Source organism: Erithacus rubecula (assembly GCF_903797595.1).
Source record: "Erithacus rubecula genome assembly, chromosome: 18".
NCBI lineage: Eukaryota > Metazoa > Chordata > Aves > Passeriformes > Muscicapidae > Erithacus > Erithacus rubecula.
Window position 1 is genome coordinate 12,752,088 of NC_136670.1, and position 20,989 is coordinate 12,773,076.

Consider the following 20,989-nt stretch of genomic DNA (forward strand, 5'->3'; position numbering starts at 1 on the left):
CTAATCACTGCCTCCCCACTCCACAGCAAAGGGAAATAAAGGTTTTTCCTGGGAGTGAATAAATTCAAATGTGACAGCTGAATTGAGAGAAGTTAATGGGGATTTCAGTGGGAGGAGAGAGAAATAAATCCTGAGCTCTCAGGACACTTCACCAAACCAGGGGGATGATCCTACCCAGAGCACAGAGAGGAGCAGTTACCCCAAAACCAAACAAATTGAAAGGAAAAAAAGGGAAATCCTGCTGGGAATGAGGAAATCCTGCTCTGGCTCAGCTCCATCCTTTCTGCAGGGTCCAAAACCCTGGTGAGAATGGAGGAGTCAGCACATCCTGCCTTTCCCTGAGGGATTCAGGGAATTTCCCCACCTGCCACCATCCCTGGAGCTCACAGGAGAGGGACCAGCAGCAGGAAGAACATCTGGGCAAGCAATTCTGCACCTTGTATATTGGGAAAATAAATGAGTGGCTACTGGCAGGACAGTCTGGGGCTTATTCTTCTGATTTAGGATAGTGCTGCCCTCCAAATTTTACTTCCCAGTAGCATCTGAATGGTTCCACAGTGGAAAACAAGTGGAGAGTGGATGGTGAGAACTGTGCCAACATGATCCCTGAACAGCCCAGGCAGGTGAGAGCCTTACCAGAGGCTGCCCAGTTACCAAATTCAGAATTAATTCTCATGTTAAAATAAAATTCTCATGTTAAGCAGTTGCACAGCTTTGAACAGCTGCCTCACCTTGGTTAATCAGAGAATCAAACTAATCTGCTAATTGAATGACAAAAAACACTGCACCACAAATTGCATGGGACTTTTTTTATTATTTTTAATGTTTACAGAGATGGAAATAAATACAGGGAAGAGGAGATTCTTTCAAAAGAAATCAATCAAGCCTTCAAACAGGAAAAATTGTATCCAAGAGTTGTTTCAAACTAGCCACCACTCCAGATTTGAGGAACAGGGTAACAATAATGGGAATAAGTAAAGATAAGCATTGCCACAAAGCAGCAGTGTCAGGAGACAAAACAACCACACTACAGCAGGAGTCTCATGTATTTACAACATTCCTATCATACAAAATCAGGGAAATGTTTAGGGAGTGACTTCTTCTCTGTCCAGCTGTAAGATATAAAATTACACCAGAGGGTTTGGTGGTTTGAGTCCTCTCCCCAATACCCACAGAAGAGTTTCTGCTTCTGACAAAGTTTAAAAAAATCCTTTGTATTGCAAGAATTTTTCATCCAACCTGAACTTCCCTGTGTTTCCATCCTGGGTTGGCATCACCACTGGGGCAGCTGGTCAGAGGACAAAGAGTTTGTAAAGCTCCTGCTGGATTTTCATCAATGCTCTGACCTGTAGGTTGGAAAAGTGTCTGTGATGGAACTTCACCAGGCTGGAAACATCTTCAGAGAACCAGAGGGAAAAACAGAACAACCCCAGTTAAACACAGGCTGCCCACTCATTTACACACAGATTAATTAATTAATTAATTAATTACATCTAACCCTGCTTGATCTGCTGCTCCAGCTCAGAAATAGCCATGCAGATTTTTTTTATCATTTCCCTCAGAACAGAAACTTGGTCAAAGCAGATGATTTGTTTTTTTTTTTCCCAAGTTCTGACTTGCATTTAAAATGTAAAAATGCTCTTTTAGATCCTACTCTCCCAGTCTAACAAGCAAGATATTTGTTCTAAACATAAAACAACAGGTTTGTGCCATGCAGTCTGTTTGTCTCGTGCCAGCTCCATGCTGAATTATTGATTTAACAAATCAGCTCTGTGGCAAGGCACAGTGGGGGCAATGCACAGACTGTGCCACTGTTGCACAGAACAGCTCTGAGCAGGTGAGGGATGCTCTGCAGGGAGCTCTCCATGTGCTGCCTGCCCCCTCTAGTGTTGGCAAGAAAGAACCAGGGAAAAGATTTCCTTTAAGCATTTTTTGTGTGTATTCTTTAGTTCTTTAGTTTTTTAGAAAACAAGCACAGCTCCAACAGTGCTGACTTTGTCCCAGCCCCTCCGTGGTCTGAGCATCACCCCCATGAGTGTCACCCCCAGGGGTCAGAGCAGTGTCCAGGTTAGTGCCACCCCATGAGTGTCATTCCATGAGTGTCACCCTGCTCAGTGTCACCCCCATGGGTCAGAGCAGTGTCCAGACCCAGTGCCACCCCCTGGCAGGCTCAGGGCAGTGTCCCCTCCCCTGGCAGGCTCAGAGCAGTGTCCCCTCCCCTGGCAGGTGTCAGGGCAGTGTCCCCTCCCCTGGCAGGCTCAGAGCAGTGTTCCCTCACCTGGCAGGCTCAGGGCAGTGTCCCCTCCCCTGGCAGGTGTCAGGGCAGTGTCCCCTCCCCTGGCAGGCTCAGAGCAGTGTCCCCTCCCCTGGCAGGTGTCAGGGCAGTGTCCCCTCCCCTGGCAGGCTCAGAGCAGTGTTCCCTCCCCTGGCAGTCTCAGGGCAGTGTCCCCTCACCTGGCAGGTGTCAGAGCAGTGTCCCCTCCCCTGGCAGGTGTCAGGGCAGTGTCCCCCTCCCCTGGCAGGCTCAGGGCAGTGTCCCCTCCCCTGGCAGGTGTCAGGGCAGTGTCCCCTCCCCTGGCAGGCTCAGAGCAGTGTTCCCTCCCCTGGCAGGCTCAGAGCAGTGTCCCCCCTCCCCTGGCAGGTGTCAGAGCAGTGTCCCCTCCCCTGGCAGGTGTCAGGGCAGTGTCCCCCTCCCCTGGCAGGCTCAGAGCAGTGTCCCCTCCCCTGGCAGGCTCAGGGCAGTGTCCCCTCCCCTGGCAGGTGTCAGGGCAGTGTCCCCTCCCCTGGCAGGTGTCAGGGCAGTGTCCCCCTCCCCTGGCAGGCTCAGGGCAGTGTCCCCCCTCCCCTGGCAGGCTCAGAGCAGTGTCCCCCCTCCCCTGGCAGGCTCAGGGCAGTGTCCCCTCCCCTGGCAGGTGTCAGGGCAGTGTCCCCCTCCCCTGGCAGGCTCAGGGCAGTGTCCCCTCCCCTGGCAGGCTCAGAGCAGTGTCCCCTCACCTGTCAGCCCCGCAGCTGGCCCGGGCTGTGCTGGGGGATGTGGTGCCAGTAGGGGCTGCGGGGCAGCGGCAGCGCGGAGCCCAGAGAGCGCGGCCGGACACTCCTGCTCAGCTGTGGGGACAGGGACAGAGCTCAGGGACAGGGATGGGACAGACAGGGACACACAGGGACACACAGGGACAGACAGACAGGGACACACAGACAGGGACAGGGACAGACAGGGGCAGCATGGAGCCCAGAGAGCGCGGCCGGACACTCCTGCTCAGCTGTGGGGACAGGGACAGAGCTCAGGGACAGGGATGGGACAGACAGGGACACACAGGGACACACAGACAGGGACAGACAGGGACAGACAGACAGGGACACACAGACAGGGACAGGGACAGACAGGGACAGCGCGGAGCCCAGAGAGCGCGGCCGGACACTCCTGCTCAGCTGTGGGGACAGGGACAGAGCTCAGGGACACACAGGGACACACAGGGACACACAGACAGGGACACACAGACAGGGACAGGGACAGACAGGGGCAGCATGGAGCCCAGAGAGCGCGGCCGGACACTCCTGCTCAGCTGTGGGGACAGGGACAGAGCTCAGGGACAGGGACAGAGCTCAGGGACAGACAGGGACAGACAGGGACAGACAGGGACACACAGACAGGGACAGGGACAGACAGACAGGGACAGGGACACACAGACAGGGACAGGGACAGGGACAGGGATGGGACAGAGATGGGACAGGGACAAGGACAGGGACAGACAGGGTCAGGGACAGGGACAGGGATGGGACAAGGTCAGGGTCAGGGACAGGGATGGGACAGGGACAGACAGGGACAGGAGCAGACAGGGTCAGGGACAGGGACGGGACAAGGACAAGGACAGGGACGGGGACAGGGACAGCCCCAGAACAGCCACAGCCCTTGCAGGCTCTGCAGCATCACATCCAGGGCTGTGCTGGGATGCTGGATCCCAAAACCTTTTGGGTTTTTTGAGCTGTCTGTGCTCTGTGGCACTGACCCCACTGCTTTAACCTGAGGCCTTGGAGAAGCTTCCAAATTTGAGTGCTGGAGTTAAAAGCACTGGTGTGCAGTTAAATAAAAATCTGTGATTTCACATGGTGAAGGGCTTTAAATCTAAATATTTATAATATAGTAATAGGTATGGGACAAGATGGAGGATTTTGGGTGGTGTCTCAATGTTCATTTTCCCTCTTCTGCATGGTTTCAGGCAGTGGTTTTTGGGGTTATTGGGTCAAAAGTACAAATAACACAGGTGTTAATTCTCTATTGGACTGTTTAGCTTTACAAGACCTTGTAACCAGCTGGATTCAGCTCCATTTTGCTCACTTTTAGCTGGCAGCTGAACTCTCTGTACTTTAAATAAGATTTAATAAACAACCAAGCCCAAACACAAGGAAATTAGTTTCCTTTGTGTTTTTAATCCTGGCTCTGAGTGAAGACAGAGGAAACTTCAGCCAAACCACTAATTAAACACCATCCCATTACAGTGGGACATGGTGGTTGTGGAAAAGCTTTTTTAGAGGTTGTGCAGCTGCTGCCTGTTGAAATCTACAGCAGCTCTGCATCTGCTGAGTCTATGGGCACGTGGAAAATGGAGATTTTACATCATCTGTTAAAGATATTATTCCAGAAATGCAAAGCCAACAGACTCAAAATTGCCTGTAAACTGTCATTTCTGATCCCTGCTTTCTGAAAATGAAATTGTTTTCTCAACAGGTTCCTCCATCACCTCTGACCCTGCTGGGCTACAAATGCTAGTGAAGTTATGCTGACCTAGCCTTGGTTAATTTTAATCTGCTTAATTTAGTCACTGTTCAGTACTCATCTCATCTATCCATCTGTCTCCACTGAAGATAAATTTAGACATTTTTGAACAAGAGCTCCCTTCATTAACTAGAACTGAAAGGAAAAAGTAAAACCCAGCAAAGATGGTGTCAGATGGTATTTTCCTGGGGAAGGGCAGATCAGCAGCTCTGCTGGCTGCAGGTGAGCTCCTCTCACTTTTCTGAAGGGATCCAAGTGTCCAGCTCTTCCCAGGGAGCCTCTGATGAGCACAGACACCACCCAGATGTGGCAGGAGCCAAAGAGATGATGAAAAATATTTCCAAAACAAACTCATGATGCTGATTAACCCCAGGAAATTAATGAGACTGCACTGACAGGGGCTGATTTTTTTTTTTTCCCCACATTTATTGATAACTGAACCCACAAATTAGGAATGTGTGTCCTGTTTGTTTCTATCCTTGAACAGGAATTCTAGTTCAACATAATGCCCTCAATTTTATAATCAAGCAGAACAGAGGAGCAAGAAGAAGAAAAAGGAAGAAAAAGGAAGAAGGAGAAGAAGGAGAAGGAGAAGAAGGAGAAGAAGGAAAAAAAGAAAAGAAGAAAGAGAAGAAGGAGAAGAAGGAGAAGAAGAAGAAGAAGAAGAAGAAGGAGAAGAAGGAGAAGAAGGAGAAGAAGGAGAAGAAGGAGAAGAAGGAGAAGAAGGAGAAGGAATTATAATGACAATAAACAATAATAAAGGACAATTATAATTATACGAATAATTATGATTATGATAATAAATGCTAACAATAAATTATAATGACAATTACACCTAAAATTGTTATTATGATAATAACAAATGATAATTATACTGACATGATTATTATAATAATAATAAAGTACAATGATTATAATTATGATAATAATAATAATCATCATCCCCCTCAAGCAGCACAATTTTGGTTGATTCCCAGAGTGGAATCCCAGTGCCCATCCCCTTCCCCAGCCCAGCAGCTCCATACCATGGAATTCTTGACACTCTGCAGCAGCTTCTCGTGCTGCTCTGCTATGGCCAGGGCAGCTGAGTGAACCTTCTGGTAGATGGCTTCCCCATCCCTGGTCTGGAAGATGAAGAGCCCCTCTCCTGTGTCACACATCCTGCAAGGGCAGAGGGAAGTTTCCAGATCAGCACAACCCAGCAAAGCTGCTCCAAAAGTGCTCTCACACCAGGGGTGAGGAAACAAAGGGGGAATAAAGTTATTTCCACCTCTCTGGTGCCTTTTTCCCAATGAAATGAAACTTGAGATCATTTAATAAGGAGGTAATGTAAAAGTGGATTTTTATTTGAAATTATTCAAATATTATACTCAGAGGCAGTTGGGGAAAGATGTCCACAAAGCCCATTCCCAAAGGGGTGAGTGCATTTTATAGGTTTCAGGAAATTAGCATAATTAATTAAAAGCACCAATTAGGAGGACAAGTGATGATGCAATTTTCCTCCAGGTCAGTCCCTTCTCTGGAGTGTCCCCTTGGCACTGGCTGTGAAATGGATCTCAAAGAGTTTTTCTTAATTTTGGTTCCCAGGAAGAACCAAAACAGCACAGGGGCCTTGTACCCCAGAGCCTGCAGCTCTGCAATTTGTGTTTTCTTTTAGCCTAGGGAAAATTACTGGGAAAAATAGCTACCAATACAATAGAATCCAGAGCTATAAATATATGTGTGAAGAATACAGGCAGCACAGAAAAAAAAAAAAGAAAAAATGCAAAAACTAAACACTGATTTCTGCCTGTGCTTCCTCACAGCCTTGGTGCCATTCACTGTTCCAGGCCATGGCTGGTTCCTTCACACTCAGCTGCTCCTTCACAAGTGCAAAAAATCTGCAGAGTTCCTGCACAAAACCCAGATTTTTTTTATATTTAGGCTCTATCTGGAATCTGTGCCAGGCAGGATTAATTTGTCTTTTAATGAGTTTTGCAGATTTTTGTCTTCCCCTTGGAACAATAAATACAAATCCTCAGTGTCCCAGCTGCACTGTGCTGTCACAACTAAAGGAAAATGTGTTCCTTTCCCTTCTTTAATCTCAAATAACACCTCCAGTATCTGCTCATGAGGATCTGATGGTTCAGTTCAGCATTGCTCCAGCCTCACCCAAAGCTTGGCACAGCTGAGCTGCAGGAGCAGAGCAGAACCACCTAAATTATTAATTCTTGCTCCCAGTAAATGAATTGCAGAAGCACACCTCTAAAACAAGGAATTCCTTCCACCTCCCTTATAAACCCATCAGTGCAAAACAGGAGTCTCTTTTTTTCTTTTGGTTGCTTTTAGAAAACAACACTGCACTCCACTTCTGATAAAAACTCCAGAACTCTGTGCCCAAACCTTGTACAATGTACTTCAACCCATCCAATTAATTCAATCCCCACACCTCAACTCCTCCTTGAAGAATTCAGAAAATCTCCTCAGTGACTGACTCCAACTCTCCCTCTCCCCAAAATCCTTGTGAGAATGTCTCCCATCAGAATACCTGTGGGATGTCTCCCAGCAGGCTCCCCCTCCCCAAAATCCCTTTGGGATGTCTCCCAGCAGGCTCCCTGTCCCCAGAATCCCTGTGGGAATGTCCCCAGCAGGCTCCCTGTCCATGAAATCCCTGTGGGAATGTCCCCAGCAGGCTCCCTGTCCATGAAATCCCTGTGGGAATGTCCCCAGCAGGCTCCCTGTCCGTGGAATCCCTGATCTGGAATCCCATGGAATCCATGGGATCCCATCTGGTGGGACGTCTCCCACCAGAATCCCTGTGGCAATGTCCCCAGCAGGCTCCCCCTCCCCAAATTCCATCTGGGATGCCTCCAGCAGGCTCCCCCTCCCTAAAACCCCTGTGGGAATGTCTCCCACCAGAATCCCTCTCCTCAGAATCCCCCTGGGATGTCCCCAGCAGGCTCCCAGTCTGTGGAATCCCTGTGGAATGTCTCCCACCAGAATCCCTGTAGGAATATCCCCAGCAGGCTCCCTCTCCCCAAATTCCCCCTGGGATGTCCCCAGCAGGCTCCCTGTCCCCAAATTCCCCATGGGATGTCTCTCACCAGAATCCCCCTCCCCAAATCCCCCCTGGGATGTCTCTCACCAGAATCCCCCTCCCCAAATCCCCCTGGGATATCCCCATCAGGCTCCCTGTCCCCAGAATCCTTATGGCAATGTCTCCCATCAGGCTCCCCTCCCCAAATCCCCCTGGGATGTCCCCAGCAGAATCCCTGTCCATGAAATCCCTGTGGAATGTCCCCAGCAGGTTCCCTGTCCCCAAATCCCCTGGGATGCCTCCAGCAGGCTCCCTGTCCCCAGAATCCCTGTGGGATGTCCCCAGCAGTCTCCCTGTCCATGAAATCCCTGTGGCAATGCCCCCAGCAGGCTCCCTGTCCCCAGAATCCCTGTGGCAATGTCCCCAGCAGGCTCCCTGTCCCCAGAATCCCTGTGGCAGTGCCTCCAGCAGGTTCCCCCTGCCCAAATCTCCCTGGGATGTCTCCCAGCAGGTTCCCTGTCCCCAAATCCCCTGGGATGCCACCAGCAGAATCCTTGTCCATGAAATCCCTGTGGAATGTCCCCATCAGCCTCCCCCTCCCCAAATCCCCCTGGGATGCCCCCAGCAGGCTCCCCCTCCCCAAATCCCCTGGGATGTCTCCCAGCAGGTTCCCTGTCCCCAAATTCCCCCTGGGATGCCCCCAGCAGGCTCCCCCTCCCCAAATCCCCTGGGATGTCTCCCAGCAGGTTCCCCGTCCCCAAATTCCCCCTGGGATGCCCCCAGCAGGCTCCCCCTCCCCAAATCCCCTGGGATGCCCCCACTCACCTGCCAGCCTCGAAGGTGAACCAGGCTGGGTCCCGCCCGTAGCGCCGCAGGGCACTGAGAGGCCACGAGGCCACTCTGACCCTGGGATTCTGCATGTCCCAAAGGCAGATGTTCTCAAGTGTTATCTGCAAGGTACATTCCCCATGCACATCTAAATTAGGGGATGGCATCAAATACACATTGAATCTCTCTGGGAGAAAAACAAAAGGTTAGTCTAAAATCCCTGCCCAGCACAGGTGGGCAAGTCATTCAAGGAATTTCTTGTTTTCCAGCTCTATTTACACTTAGAACTATTCATTCCCACACAAAGAGCTCCTGACTGTAACTTAATATAATCTCCATGTTTGGGGCAGTCAAAAGCTGCACCCAAATATTTGTGTGTGCACTCAGAGGCTGAGAAATGCACCAGTTAACCCTGGGATTTACAAACAGCTCCTGAAGCTGTGAGTGAATAAATCCACTGCTTCATGAGCTCATTTGGAAATGAGCTCATTTTTTCAATTTGGAAATTGGAGTGGCCACAGGCTCAGGTTTTGCATGCAATTACTGTTATTTATTATTCTCTTTACAAAGCCCCAGCCACTCACATCACACCAATAAAAAGCACACAACAAACAGTTCCCATCTCCAGCTCATCTGAGGAAGGGAAGTGCTACTCCAAAATAATTCTAGGTAACTTATTTATTATCTCTGGTAGCAACTAACACCAAAAACCAAAAATAAACCCCCCCCCAACAACCAAAATCAAGCCCCCAAAACAGCAAGGAGAGCTTGGAAAAATAATTTTGCTCCTCTTTATTCCCAATATCTATATGTACAGTCTAAAAGGCTTGAAAATAAATGCAATTAACAATTAAAAATGCTAATATTTGTGTACCTACCACTCTGCTCCCTCTCTACTCCAGATGCCAACAAGTCAGGCTCTCCAAGGCTGATGTCATTAATCTGAGTTCCCAGGCATTCCATCTGCAGCACCTTGCACCACTCATCTGCCTCAAGTTCTGTATTAATGCCCAGAAAATATATCATATACAAATATATGTTATATATTATATATTATGTACATATATAATATATATATTATATATTATATTGTAGATATTTTATATTATATATTAGCAAATATATATATATAAAGATATGAATATATATAAATACACATATATATATATATAGCATATATAAAATATATAATATATAAATGCCCAGAAATCTGTGTGTGGGGTACATGATATTTATAATTTCACAAGAATTCTCTGAGCTTTTCTAAGGACTGTGGTCATTTCACCCACCTGAGTCACAAGCAAAGGTTTTGGAGGTGTCATCACTGAAATAAATGCCCACAGTGTGTTTTTTTGTGCTTTTTGGCAGCCTCGAGACATCCTTCACGTTATTGAGTTCTGTCACCTGGAAAATCACAATTTGGGATTTGAATGAGGAGTTTGGGAAGAGATCTGTCCATTCCTCAATCTTTTGAGAGGACTGAATTCAGCAGAGCTTTTCACACCATCACTGCTGTGAAAATGTTAAAAGTTTTCAATTTTCAGGCTAACTAATACACAGAATTTTGAATTTCATTCTCAGGACCTTAAGAGTTAAGAAAAATTTAATTTTCAGACTAACTAATACACAGAACTTTGGATTTTATTCTCAGGACTTTAAGAATTAAAAAAGTTTCAATTTTCAGGCTAACTAAAACACAGAAATTTGGATTTTATTCTCAGGCCATTAAGAGTTAAAAAAATCAATTTTCAGGCTAACTAATACACAGAACTTTGGATTTTATTCTTAGAACCTTAAGACTTAAAAATTTCAATTTTCCATCTAAATTTGTATTTTATTCTTAGGTCCTTAAGAGTTGAAATCTCAATTTTCATGCTAATTAATGCACAAAACTGTGGATTTTATTCTTGGTATTTCATCCAGTAATTAGGGTTTGATCAAACCTTGTGCCTTACCTTGTGGTAGCACCTGAAGTAAGCAGCTCGTTCATCTGAGAACTTCTCCAGCCTCTTGGGCCCTTTGCTTGAAGCCTTTTTGAACACTAACCAGCACCTCTGGTAAATCTGGAGGCACAAAAGAATAAATTTGGCATCTCCCTTTCTGAATATCACCAATACTCCCAGAGAAGGGAAATCCTAAATCAGCTGTGGATTCTCAGAAGTTTGAAGCCCAAGCTGTTGGGGAGTTCCATCCTATTTCTTTGGATCCAGCCAGAAATTCAGTGTGTGAGGTGGCACTCTGTATTTTGTGGATTAGGGGGAAGTGAATTATTGATAATGAAAAAAGCAGATTATTTCACTGCAGAGCCAAGGACCATGCTGTCATTTTGCTCCCAGGGTCTACCTGAACTGAAATCCAAGTCATTTGGGGCAGAGTCCCTGCAGAGTGGTTTTAAAATCACCTTTCCACCCCTGCAGCTCCTGCCACCCTCCCAGGCATCCCTGAATCCTGAGCATCCCCTGAATCCTGAGCATCCCCTGAATCCTGAGCATCCCCTGAATCCTGAGCATCCCTGAATCCTGAGCATCCCCTGAATCCTGAGCATCCCTGAATCCTCAGCATCCCCTGAATCCTGAGCATCCCTGAATCCTGAGCATCCCCTGAATCCTGAGCATCCCTGAATACTGAGCATCCCCTGAATCCTGAGCATCCCCTGAATCCTGAGCATCCCCTGAATCCTGAGCATCCCTGAATCCTGAGCATCCCCTGAATCCTGAGCATCCCCTGAATCCTGAGCATCCTGAATCCTGAGCATCCCCTAATCCTGAGCATCCCTGAATCCTCAGCATCCCCTGAATCCTCAGCATCCCTGAATCCACAGCATCCCTGAATCCTCAGCATCCCCTGAATCCTGAGCACCACTGAATCCCCAGCTCCCAGCTGAGCTCACCCTGCCTGCAGCAATCACCATCTTGCCAACTGCTCACAGCCCACACTCCATCACCAATCCCAAAGCAACACCTGGTGGCTTCCAAATAAATCCAAACTACCCCCAAAATCAAAAGCAAAACAAAAAACACCATCAGACAGGCCAACAGCATCTCAGAAGGCAGCTTTGTCCTGCATTTTCATTTATTTGGGGTTTTTTGGTCCTTCAGGATTGACTCCACAGAGCAGATTCATTGCCAAACCCCCCTGAGACATTGTCTGAGGCACAGGGAGCATCATCTGGGATGGACATCAGGAATAAACTTTTACTGAAAGAGTCTTAAAGTGCTGGAATTGTCTGCCCAGGAAGGTGGTGGTGGATGTGCTATCATCAGAAAGAGCATTATCTGAAATATTCTTCCCCTTTTTTAAGGACCTACAGCCGACAAAGCACAGTTTTGTTGGGGTTTTTCCAAACCATGCACGGGCCAGGTTATAATTCAGGGCTGCTTAAGGCCTTTAGGGGACAGAAGAGCCATTCCAAAAGTAGAGCCAAGAAACATTTACAGCAGAAACACTCCCTTGACAGTGACAGCTGAAAAAAACCAGCCAGGCTGGAGCTAAGTATCAGATTTGGCTCCTTGAACATCTGCTAAGCTTTGTACACGGGCACAGTTAATTCTGGGCATGAAACTGGATAGGAGAGAATCAGCCTGGGACTGTAACTAGGGAGGAAAAACAGCACAGGCTGCACTGGGGGGTAAAGCTGGGCTCTGTGCAGGTAGCTCTGCTGACAGCAGCTGGATTTGCAGCTGGATTTGCAGCTGGATGTGCTGCCCTGCTGGGCCAGGTCATGCCACAACCCTGGGAATTATCAAAGTGTGGGATGAGGGAGCTGCAGAACCCAAAACCTGGAGTTTATAAAGAACCAGAGGCTGGGATGGTTCCTGTGTGTCACAGAGCTGCTGGCTGGGGTGCTCCAGTTCCATTGCTGCAGCTCATTGCCAGCTCCCAGGGCTCCCTAACCTGCACAGGGGATGCTGGAGGTTGCTTTGGGTGAGTGAGAGATGGGCAGGGTGCCCTCCCCAGCTGCCCCTGGGCTCCCTCACAAACCCAGCCTCTCATCCCCCCACAGCACACAGCCCTCTGCAGCAGCTGCACTTGCTGTACTGCAGAGCTGGACTTGTAACCTTAAGATTACACCAAAAAATAAAATTAATAAAGGGGGCAGAAGTTGCACACGGACTGAGCCTTTCTGTCAGTAAAGCAATTTTCCAGCACTGAGCTGCCAACAGCCAAAGGCAGCCACAGGAGAAGGGCTGCAGCTCCTCCATCCTTGAGCAGCTCAGTACCTGAGGATGGGATAAAAACACCTGCAGAATTACCTGCAGAACAGGTAATGAATGTTGCTAGGAGCTGCATGGAGAGCAGAGGTGACAAACATCCCACTAAGATATGGGATCATGGAATAATTCCCATTCCTGCCTGCTCTCACCTCTGCAGGCTCCAGGAAGCAGCAGAGGTTTTTGTGTAATAAACACAGCTCCAGGTGTGCAGGGGAGCATCAGGTAAATTCATCCCACTCCTTCCACACTTCCCCTTCACTGCTGGCACCAGAGCCTGGCACAGGTCACTGTCCAAGCTGCTGGGGAGCAGCTTGAAAATCAAAGGGAATCTGCAGGAAAGAGCAAAACTGTGCTGGAGGGAGCCCCTGCAGGCTGGGCTGCAGCAGAACGGGGCTGGGGCAGCTCTGAGAGGGATCCTGCCCCTCTGACCAGCACATCTGGAGGGATCCTGCCCCCCCAGCACATCTGGAGGGATCCTTTCCCTCTGCCCAGTCTGTGATGCACATCTCACATGAATTTCTTACATCCCAGCTGTGCAATTAAAGGAGTTCATTCCCATTCAGGAAGATCCAAACTGGAGAAAGCTGCATTTAAAATGTCAGTAAAAGCTTCCCACTCCTCCAACAGGGAACAGCCACTTGTAATTTACCACAGGCACCAGGAGTCTGGCACTCAATGGGATTAGTTATTCAGAACATCAGCAAACATCCCCCCTCACCTTCCTGGGGACACTCACAGGAAATTTTCTTTTTCCAAACACAGAGAATTCCTTGATGGCTCCCCAGACAAACATTATTTGGCAAGTAATGGGACAATTTAACCTCCTACACTGACATTACTGCACTCATTTTACCCTATTGATCTTCTGAATTGAAACAAGTGACATTATCATCAGTAAAACAGAGAAACAAAAACCAAACAAAATCACCAATATTCACTCCAACAGCTTGAACTCTCACTGGTATTTCTGACAGCACTTGATGAAGTCAGACAAAAAGATAATGGAACAGTCCATCATCTTGCATGGCATTCCTGAAGCTACACAAACACCAAATGAAGATGTCAGTCTCAAATGAAGATGTCAGTCTCAGGAGCAGCCCTTGCATCTGTTACCTTCTTTCAAGTGTTTCCACAGCCCCTGCAAAATGTTATTTATCCCTGATCTCACCCCAGGGCAATGCCCGTGCACAGCAGCAGAGAATTTCCTTCACACTGGGAAAGGAGCTGGTGATGAAAAGGCAGCAGAACCAGCAAAGAGTAAATTCACCTGTTCATAATCAGGTTTCCTTTCACTGAGATCACACCCTTGCAGGGCTGGTGCTGTCACCTCTGGAAATCACAGATTTTTCTACCAAAAGAAGAGCAAACAGGGAAAAGAGACCCAGGATCCACGACCAGCAGGTCAGGGAAGTGTTTGGGATAAAGGGAAAAGGGTCAGACTTGCTTTAAACTTGTTACAACAAAGGATCTTTAGAGCAGGAAAGCAAATGGGTGAGAGGCACCTGCTTAGGAATCTGTCCAGTCCATGGAAACTTTGGAGTTCATTGTTTTACTTCACAAACAAAGCCCATCTTCCAAAGAACACAGAAGGTAATTTATCTGAAAACAGGCTGGGCAGCACCAAAAAAGCCAATCCTCCTCCTAAAATGGGCCAGCATCAAAGCAAGAGCTCCAAATCATGATCTGTGTAATCTTTTGGGGGAAAGCCAGGAATAGTTGTGAGGTTTGTCCTGTCTGGATTTTAGTGGGGTTCTTTGGGAACAAATTAAAACCCTTATGCTGTTCCCAATGAATGAAACAAGATGTAATTCCACCATGGGGGCTGCAAAACTTCCTTTTAGCTGCTCCAGAGCCAGGCTGATGCCCCAGCACGGGGGTGACACGAGGGGACAGCACCCCAATGACAAACCAACCCCTCTGCAAGCCCAGCCCCAGAGCTGACCCCATAAAGAACAGCCCTGGACTCACTCCATGAGCTCTGTGCCACAGGAAACCCACAGGGGTCTGGCCCCAGTGCCCAGATGGGGCTTCCCTGGCGTTTATTGGGATCCCCCCCTCACCAGCTCAAGGAAAACACCCCAACTTCCCAAGGAATGTTCTGGATCCCATCCCTGCTGCCTCTGACAAGCTCCAAGAAGTAAGAAATCTTAATATCTGTGAATAAATTCTAACACCTTATCTAGCAGCTCAGCAGAACTCTGAATTTCCAGCAGGCTTTAATATCCTGCAGGTTGGAGTTGGTGCCTGAGAAATCTGTTCAGTTTTTCCAACTTCCAGACTTAAAGGAGCTGCATAGGTGAACAGGGTTTTTATTAATAAAGCTGCTTCAAACAGAAATACAGGCAACTTTTTCCCTCTCCTTCCCCCTTCCCCCAGCCTTACATCATTCTTCTTTCCAGTTTTCACAGCTCAGGCTGTAAAATCCTCATATTAACTTGCTGGCACATGTATCCAAGCACCAAATCTCTGCCACCATATGGTTCCAGTCCTGCAGATTGTCTCTCCCCCACTCTGCCTCTCCTCCCACAGGGTTTCACAGAACCAGAACTTGTCAAAGAACACGGCACTGGCAATGTGCAGCACCAGGCTCCTCAATGAAGCTGCCACAGGACTCAGTTTAATTAAAATCAGCAAACCCTGAGAGCTTCAATCTCTCTGCAGCTTCCCACAATCAAATATTCCTGCTGAAGGGGACAAGTCCTGAGTTTTATCAGGAGTTTCTCCACATTTCTAAGCACTGAGGTTTTCCAATCTAAAAGGAGGGTGTGCAGCCAGCTGTGATGCTCTGCTTCCTGAGGAACAACCCACAGGACAAAACTGCTGGATTTTCCCAGCTCAGTCTTGCAGGTGAGTGAGCTCCTCACCCAGCACTCAAATAAATACAGGAATGCCTCACATCCCCCTCATTTTAGGTGAAAGTTTTGTATTTCTAGTAAATCACTAATCAAAGTAAAGCAGGCAATCCAGAAAACTAAGAACTAATTTTTTTTTCACTGAGTTTTTTAATCAACCCAGAAATATCTGAGCAGTGCTGACATCACTTCTGCATTTCCTAGGCACAAACAGCTGGCTAAGAGGTGTGGCAGACCCAGCTCCCAGCTGAAGGTTGAATTATCACAGATCCCTGAATTCTCACAGATCCCCACCAGGGGCTGGCCCTAATTCAGTGCTGGAGGACACCCCTGACACCACATTCCTTCCCCCTGATGTGATGAAGATGTTTTGGGTAACTCAGACCCACCAAGCACAGAAACCTGAAGCACACAGATCCAATTTCTGTCCTCAAGGAGGGTCACACTAAAGAGGGAACAATTCCCCTGTCATAGCCTCAGCAGTCACAAGTTTAGGAGTGGGTTCAGGGAGGGGAATTGCAGCCCAAGTGAGACTGGACAGCACACTCCACTGGAGCTCCCACCCTCCTCAAAGCCTCTGCTGCCTTTTCCCTTTTACAGCTCCTCATGCCCACCAGTGCTACAAACCCCTCAATTTTAAAAGATTTCCTCCTGTTTTGATTTTAATTGGTATTTTTAATTGAGCCAGCCCAACCTGGAAAAGAAAGCTCAGGTGTGTTCACATCCACCCACCCCAAAAATGGAAAGAAAAGAACAGGATTTTTCCATCTGGGAAACATCTGCATGATGCACTCCCCCTGAGAAAGGTCACACCTGTACCACAGAATGGTTTGAAAATCTGGAGCACAAAAATGAGTTTTTACACAGAGAGAGACCATAAAGCAACAGCCCTGCTTTGTACATGGATATAAATTCCTGAATCAGCTGAGAGGTGGCTGCAAAAGCACTGGGTGTTCTCCTCCCCAGAACACAGGTCCTGGTTGTCACTGCCCACCCAGGGATGCCAAATGTCACTGCCCACCCAGGGATGCCAGATGTCCCAGTCTGAGGTTTCTCCTTTGCCCCAGGATCACCCCAGAGGGACATGAGGTGGTTCAAACCCTGGTTCTCTCTGCAGTAGCCAAAGAGAGATTGCAGAAGACAGTTTTCTCTTGTTTCAAGAATTGTTTATTATATCTTATCTCAGGGACCTTTTGCTTGGCCAGCAGGGTCTGCTCAGCCTGGCATCCATGGTGGAATCTGCCTGCTGAAGGCAGGGCTTATCTTACATAGTTTGTACTGTGTATTACATGTTTGCAAAATTTTCCCAATAAAATACAATTTTATTAAATGGTCCAGCCCTGACCCCATCCAATCTAAAAGTCCCAACGTGTCACCCAACATGGATGACAAGGAGAAGAAGGAGGAAAAGGTGTCCACCCCCCAAATTCTCCATCTTGGCCACGTGTCCCTTATCATAAACATTCCACAAAACCTATTTATCTACGTTTTAAAAGTCTAATTTACACTTTACTAATTTTAGTGGCTTGTTTCCATTCCCTCTATATTGATAATTTCCCCCAGGGGTTAGAAATCAGCACCTGAGACACCAGGGTCTCACTCAGGAGACTTTGAGACCCTCACCAGAGGAGTTTTGAGACCCCCAAGGTGGCCAGGGGTACACCTTGGGCTCCCACACTGGTGGTGCTGGACAGAATCCCTCCTCCCAAATCAAAGCTGTTTTTTTCCTGGTTTAAAGAACTCTGGGAGGCTGTGCTTCTGCCCTGTCAGCATTTTCCAGCACACAGCTCCCGTGTGTCACTGCTAATGACACACCAGGCTGACACCATCAGCACAGGGAATTATTTTCCTCCCTGCAAGGATGGAAAGAGTCAGGAAGAGTGAGCTTTCTCCTGAATATATTTGGCTCTGCAGAAGGCCCATGTGATACAAATGTTGCTATGGAAACTATTCTATTAAATAATATTCAATTAAACTCACACGTTCCAAGCCACGGAAAGAGTTCAGGTGCAAAACCAATTAGCCTAAATTCAATTTTGGAATTACAAAGTAGGGCCTTCCAGAACTGTCACGTTCCTTTTAAAAGAGGTTTGGATTTAGCAAGTTGATTCTCTGCACCCCTTCCATTCCAAACGTGGCACCTGCACCCCAATTCCTCAGGAAAGTAATTTCTTGAGGTAATTTATGGCTCCAAGCTCTGCTCCCAGTTCCCTTGGAGATGGAATTATCACAGAGGAGCTGCTTTCAGCCTGGAGAGACAATGCTCTGATTACAGCTGTGCCACCAGAATATGGAAAGGATTGAGTGACTCCCACTCACATCCTGCCACACAGGGAGAGCTGAGATCCCTCTCAATGCCACAGCAATCCTCTCTTCAGGGCTCCTGTAATCCTCAATTAAACACAGGGCTGGAGCAGCCTTGTCCTTCCTGATGTTTTCACAGCATGGAAAAGTTGTCTGAAAGTTACTGTTTTATACAAGTATTTTTTCCCTTCCCACCTCCAGCTCTCTGGTGTCCCACAGCCCCACCCAGCACAAAAACAACCTGTTGGAACAAATCCTTCACGATCTGGAGGAGCCAAGCCCACACCAGTCACCGAGTGAGACTCAATTCAGGCTCTTGCCCAAGCAAGGAGCTCAGCCAGCCCCAGTCCAGGTGCCCAAGGGAGCAGGGACACCTCCAGCCCTGCCTTTGGAGAGCTCAGACTGATCAGAATTACCCATTTCTGCTGCAAATCAGGGTACTGGGCTGCCAGCAGCTTACAGAAAATGCTACAGGAGGAATCTGAAGCCACATCTGCTCTCCAGTTGTGGGCCAGCACTTCCCCAGCTGGAAACTGCCAGAGGAGAAAAGCTCTGCTGCTGGTCAGGCTGGGTGCTCCCAAAAAATGGAGCAGGTCAGCTGTGCAGCACCAGATCCAAGGCAGTGCAGCCAGGTCCTGGCAGCTCCCAGGGTCCCTCCACAGCTCAGGAATGCTCAGGACAGAAAATCCAGAGCTGGGGGCAGCTCAGGGCTCATCCTCAGTCATGGCACCTCACTGGGACTCAGCTCCTTCATTAAAGCACTTTGCATCACCCAGCCACTGATAACAATAGAAACCTTCAGAAACGGAACAAAACCCAAACTGTATTTTCCAAGGAAACATCTCACATTTGTTCCATTTCCATTTCTCTATTTTTGCACAGCTGTCACCTGCACATTACCTAAGAGGGCATTTCCCCACCAGCAGCACCCTCAGAGTGATCTGGAAAACCTGAATAAAGGAGAGGCTCCAGCTCTGACAGCATTTACAACTATTGGAGTTAGATAAACATTATTCACTTCATTGAGCTTCCCTGTTACAGCATGGAAAAATGTATCAGAGTTTAATCTTACTCATCCTTTATGCCAGAGCAAACTGAACATTATATTCAGTAATGACACTGAATCACGACACACCAATTGTGCCAAATTTACTCTAAGGGCTCTCTGAATGACATTCACCCCAAATATCACAGGATCTCATGGTTTTACAGAATGAACTGTGCCTGAGAGTGCAGGGATGAGAAAATCCAACTGATGGAAACCTTTCTGGTGCTTTCCTGTTTCCCAAGCAGCCAGGGAGACACAAGTTCCCCAAAGTGAGGAGAAGTCATTGCCATGGGTACAGCAAGAGCCGGGAACTGCCATTGCAGCGAGGCAAAAGCTTTCAGAAACCAACAAATTCTGAATTGCCAGCCCGACAGCTTTGAATAAACACAAGAAATCAGATCATGTCCAGTCCTGAGAGGCAGATACACCAACTAGAATGTTTTATACACAGGTGCATCCCCCGGAGCCAGGGACGGGGAGCTCTCCAGGCACCCCCGGACTGGGGGAATGGGAACAGCCCTGGAATTCAGAGCCCATCCCAGCCCTGCCACTCCCGGCATATCCACACCTACAGCCGGAGCCGGGAACACGGCACGGCAGCGAAACACCCCGAAAATAACCGGGGGCTGAACCAGCACATACAGGCTGCGGGAATTCTCATTCCGCGCAACTCGAAAAGCACCGAAAACGCCGCAAAGCTTCACCTGTCCTATGCAGGACCCCAAAAATCCTGAGTGGAGCAGGAACCGCGGCTCCAGAGCTCAGCCCTGCCCTGCCCGGAGCCCCGGGTCCCTCCGGAGCCGCGCTCGGAGCGCAGGGCAGGGACGGGAGGTGGAGGCAGCGCAGCATCCCCGGCAGAGAGAGGAGAGAATAAACGCATACACACACACCTACACATCACATACATTCGGGTACCTTCACTGCTCTCTCCCCACCGTGCGGGAAAACCCACCGAGCTCGGTTTGCAAAAAGAGGTCAAAGGAAAAAAAAAAAAACATAAAACCCCCCACAAACAGCAAAATGCCCAGCCATGGGCAGGCGGCCCCGGGCACTCACCCCCAGCCGCCGGCTCCGGATGCGCACATAGCCCTGCTTTACGATGTCGTTGAAATTGGAAGCCATCCTCGCCCGGGACAGGCGGCGGCGGAGCCGCTCAACCCGCCCGCATGGCCGGGCAGCGCCCGAGAGGGACGGGGAGGGACGGGGAGGGACAGGGAGGGACAGCACCGCCCGGGAAGGACCGCACCTCCCTCCGCACCGCCCTCGGAACGCCCCGCACCGCCCCGGGAGGAACCGCACCGGCCCCGCACCGCCCTGTGCCGTGACCCGCAGCACTCCCGGAGAGCCCTGCACTGCCCCTGAGTGATCAGCATCCTTCCTAGAGCGACCCGCAGCACCGCACCGCCCCAGGAGCGACCCGCATCGCCCCTCGGACCAATTCACATCGCCCCTGGAACATCCCGCATCGCCCCTGGAACAACCCGCACCGCCCCTGGAACAACCCGCATCGCCCCTGGAACAACCCGCACCGCCCCTGGAACAACCCGCACCGCCCTGGAACAACCCGCATCGCCCCGGGAGTGACCCGCATCTCTCTGCATCCTGCACCGCCCGCATTGCCCCTGGAACAACCCGCATCGTCCCTCTGAACACCCCGCACCTCCCCGGGCCGGGGTTGAGCTGTCCCAGCCCCGTCCCCTCTCCCTGTGCGACCCCCGCCCGCTCCATCCCCGCATCCTCACCCCGCACTCCAGCGGCTTTCCCAGAAAGTTTCGGATGCCCGAAATTCAGGCGGCATTCCCAGGAATCTGCTGCGAAGGACGAGGTTCGGGTAACCCGAGCTGCCCCTGGCCGAGCCTCTCGCAGGGAAATGTCACAAGAACCCGCTGTGGGATTTTTACAGGCAAGGACAGACCTTGCCTGGCACCGGGCCCAGGGTTGCCTTCTGTGGCT

General features: G+C 49.1%; 1 protein-coding gene across 3 annotated transcripts; it reads right to left on the reverse strand.

The window, feature by feature from the left end:
- Positions 1 to 811: 811 nt before the first annotated feature.
- On the reverse strand, positions 812 to 20,262 carry DOK5 (docking protein 5). Of its 3 annotated transcripts, none has more exons than XM_079321447.1 (8): positions 20,093 to 20,262; positions 10,574 to 10,681; positions 9,908 to 10,022; positions 9,497 to 9,616; positions 8,616 to 8,805; positions 5,800 to 5,935; positions 2,995 to 3,105; positions 812 to 1,396 (listed from the first exon to the last, which is right to left on the reverse strand). In XM_079321447.1, the coding sequence occupies exons 1-7, from the start codon at positions 20,156 to 20,158 to the stop codon at positions 2,998 to 3,000; spliced, it is 843 nt and encodes a 280-aa protein (XP_079177573.1). In that variant the 5' UTR covers positions 20,159 to 20,262; the 3' UTR covers positions 812 to 1,396; positions 2,995 to 2,997. The 3 variants fall into 3 exon arrangements, with proteins under 3 accessions (XP_079177573.1, XP_079177574.1, XP_079177575.1); XM_079321448.1 differs by having other exon boundaries at positions 2,975 to 3,105; XM_079321449.1 differs by lacking the exons at positions 812 to 1,396; positions 2,995 to 3,105 and adding an exon at positions 5,128 to 5,284.
- Between the last annotated feature and the right edge of the window lie 727 nt (positions 20,263 to 20,989).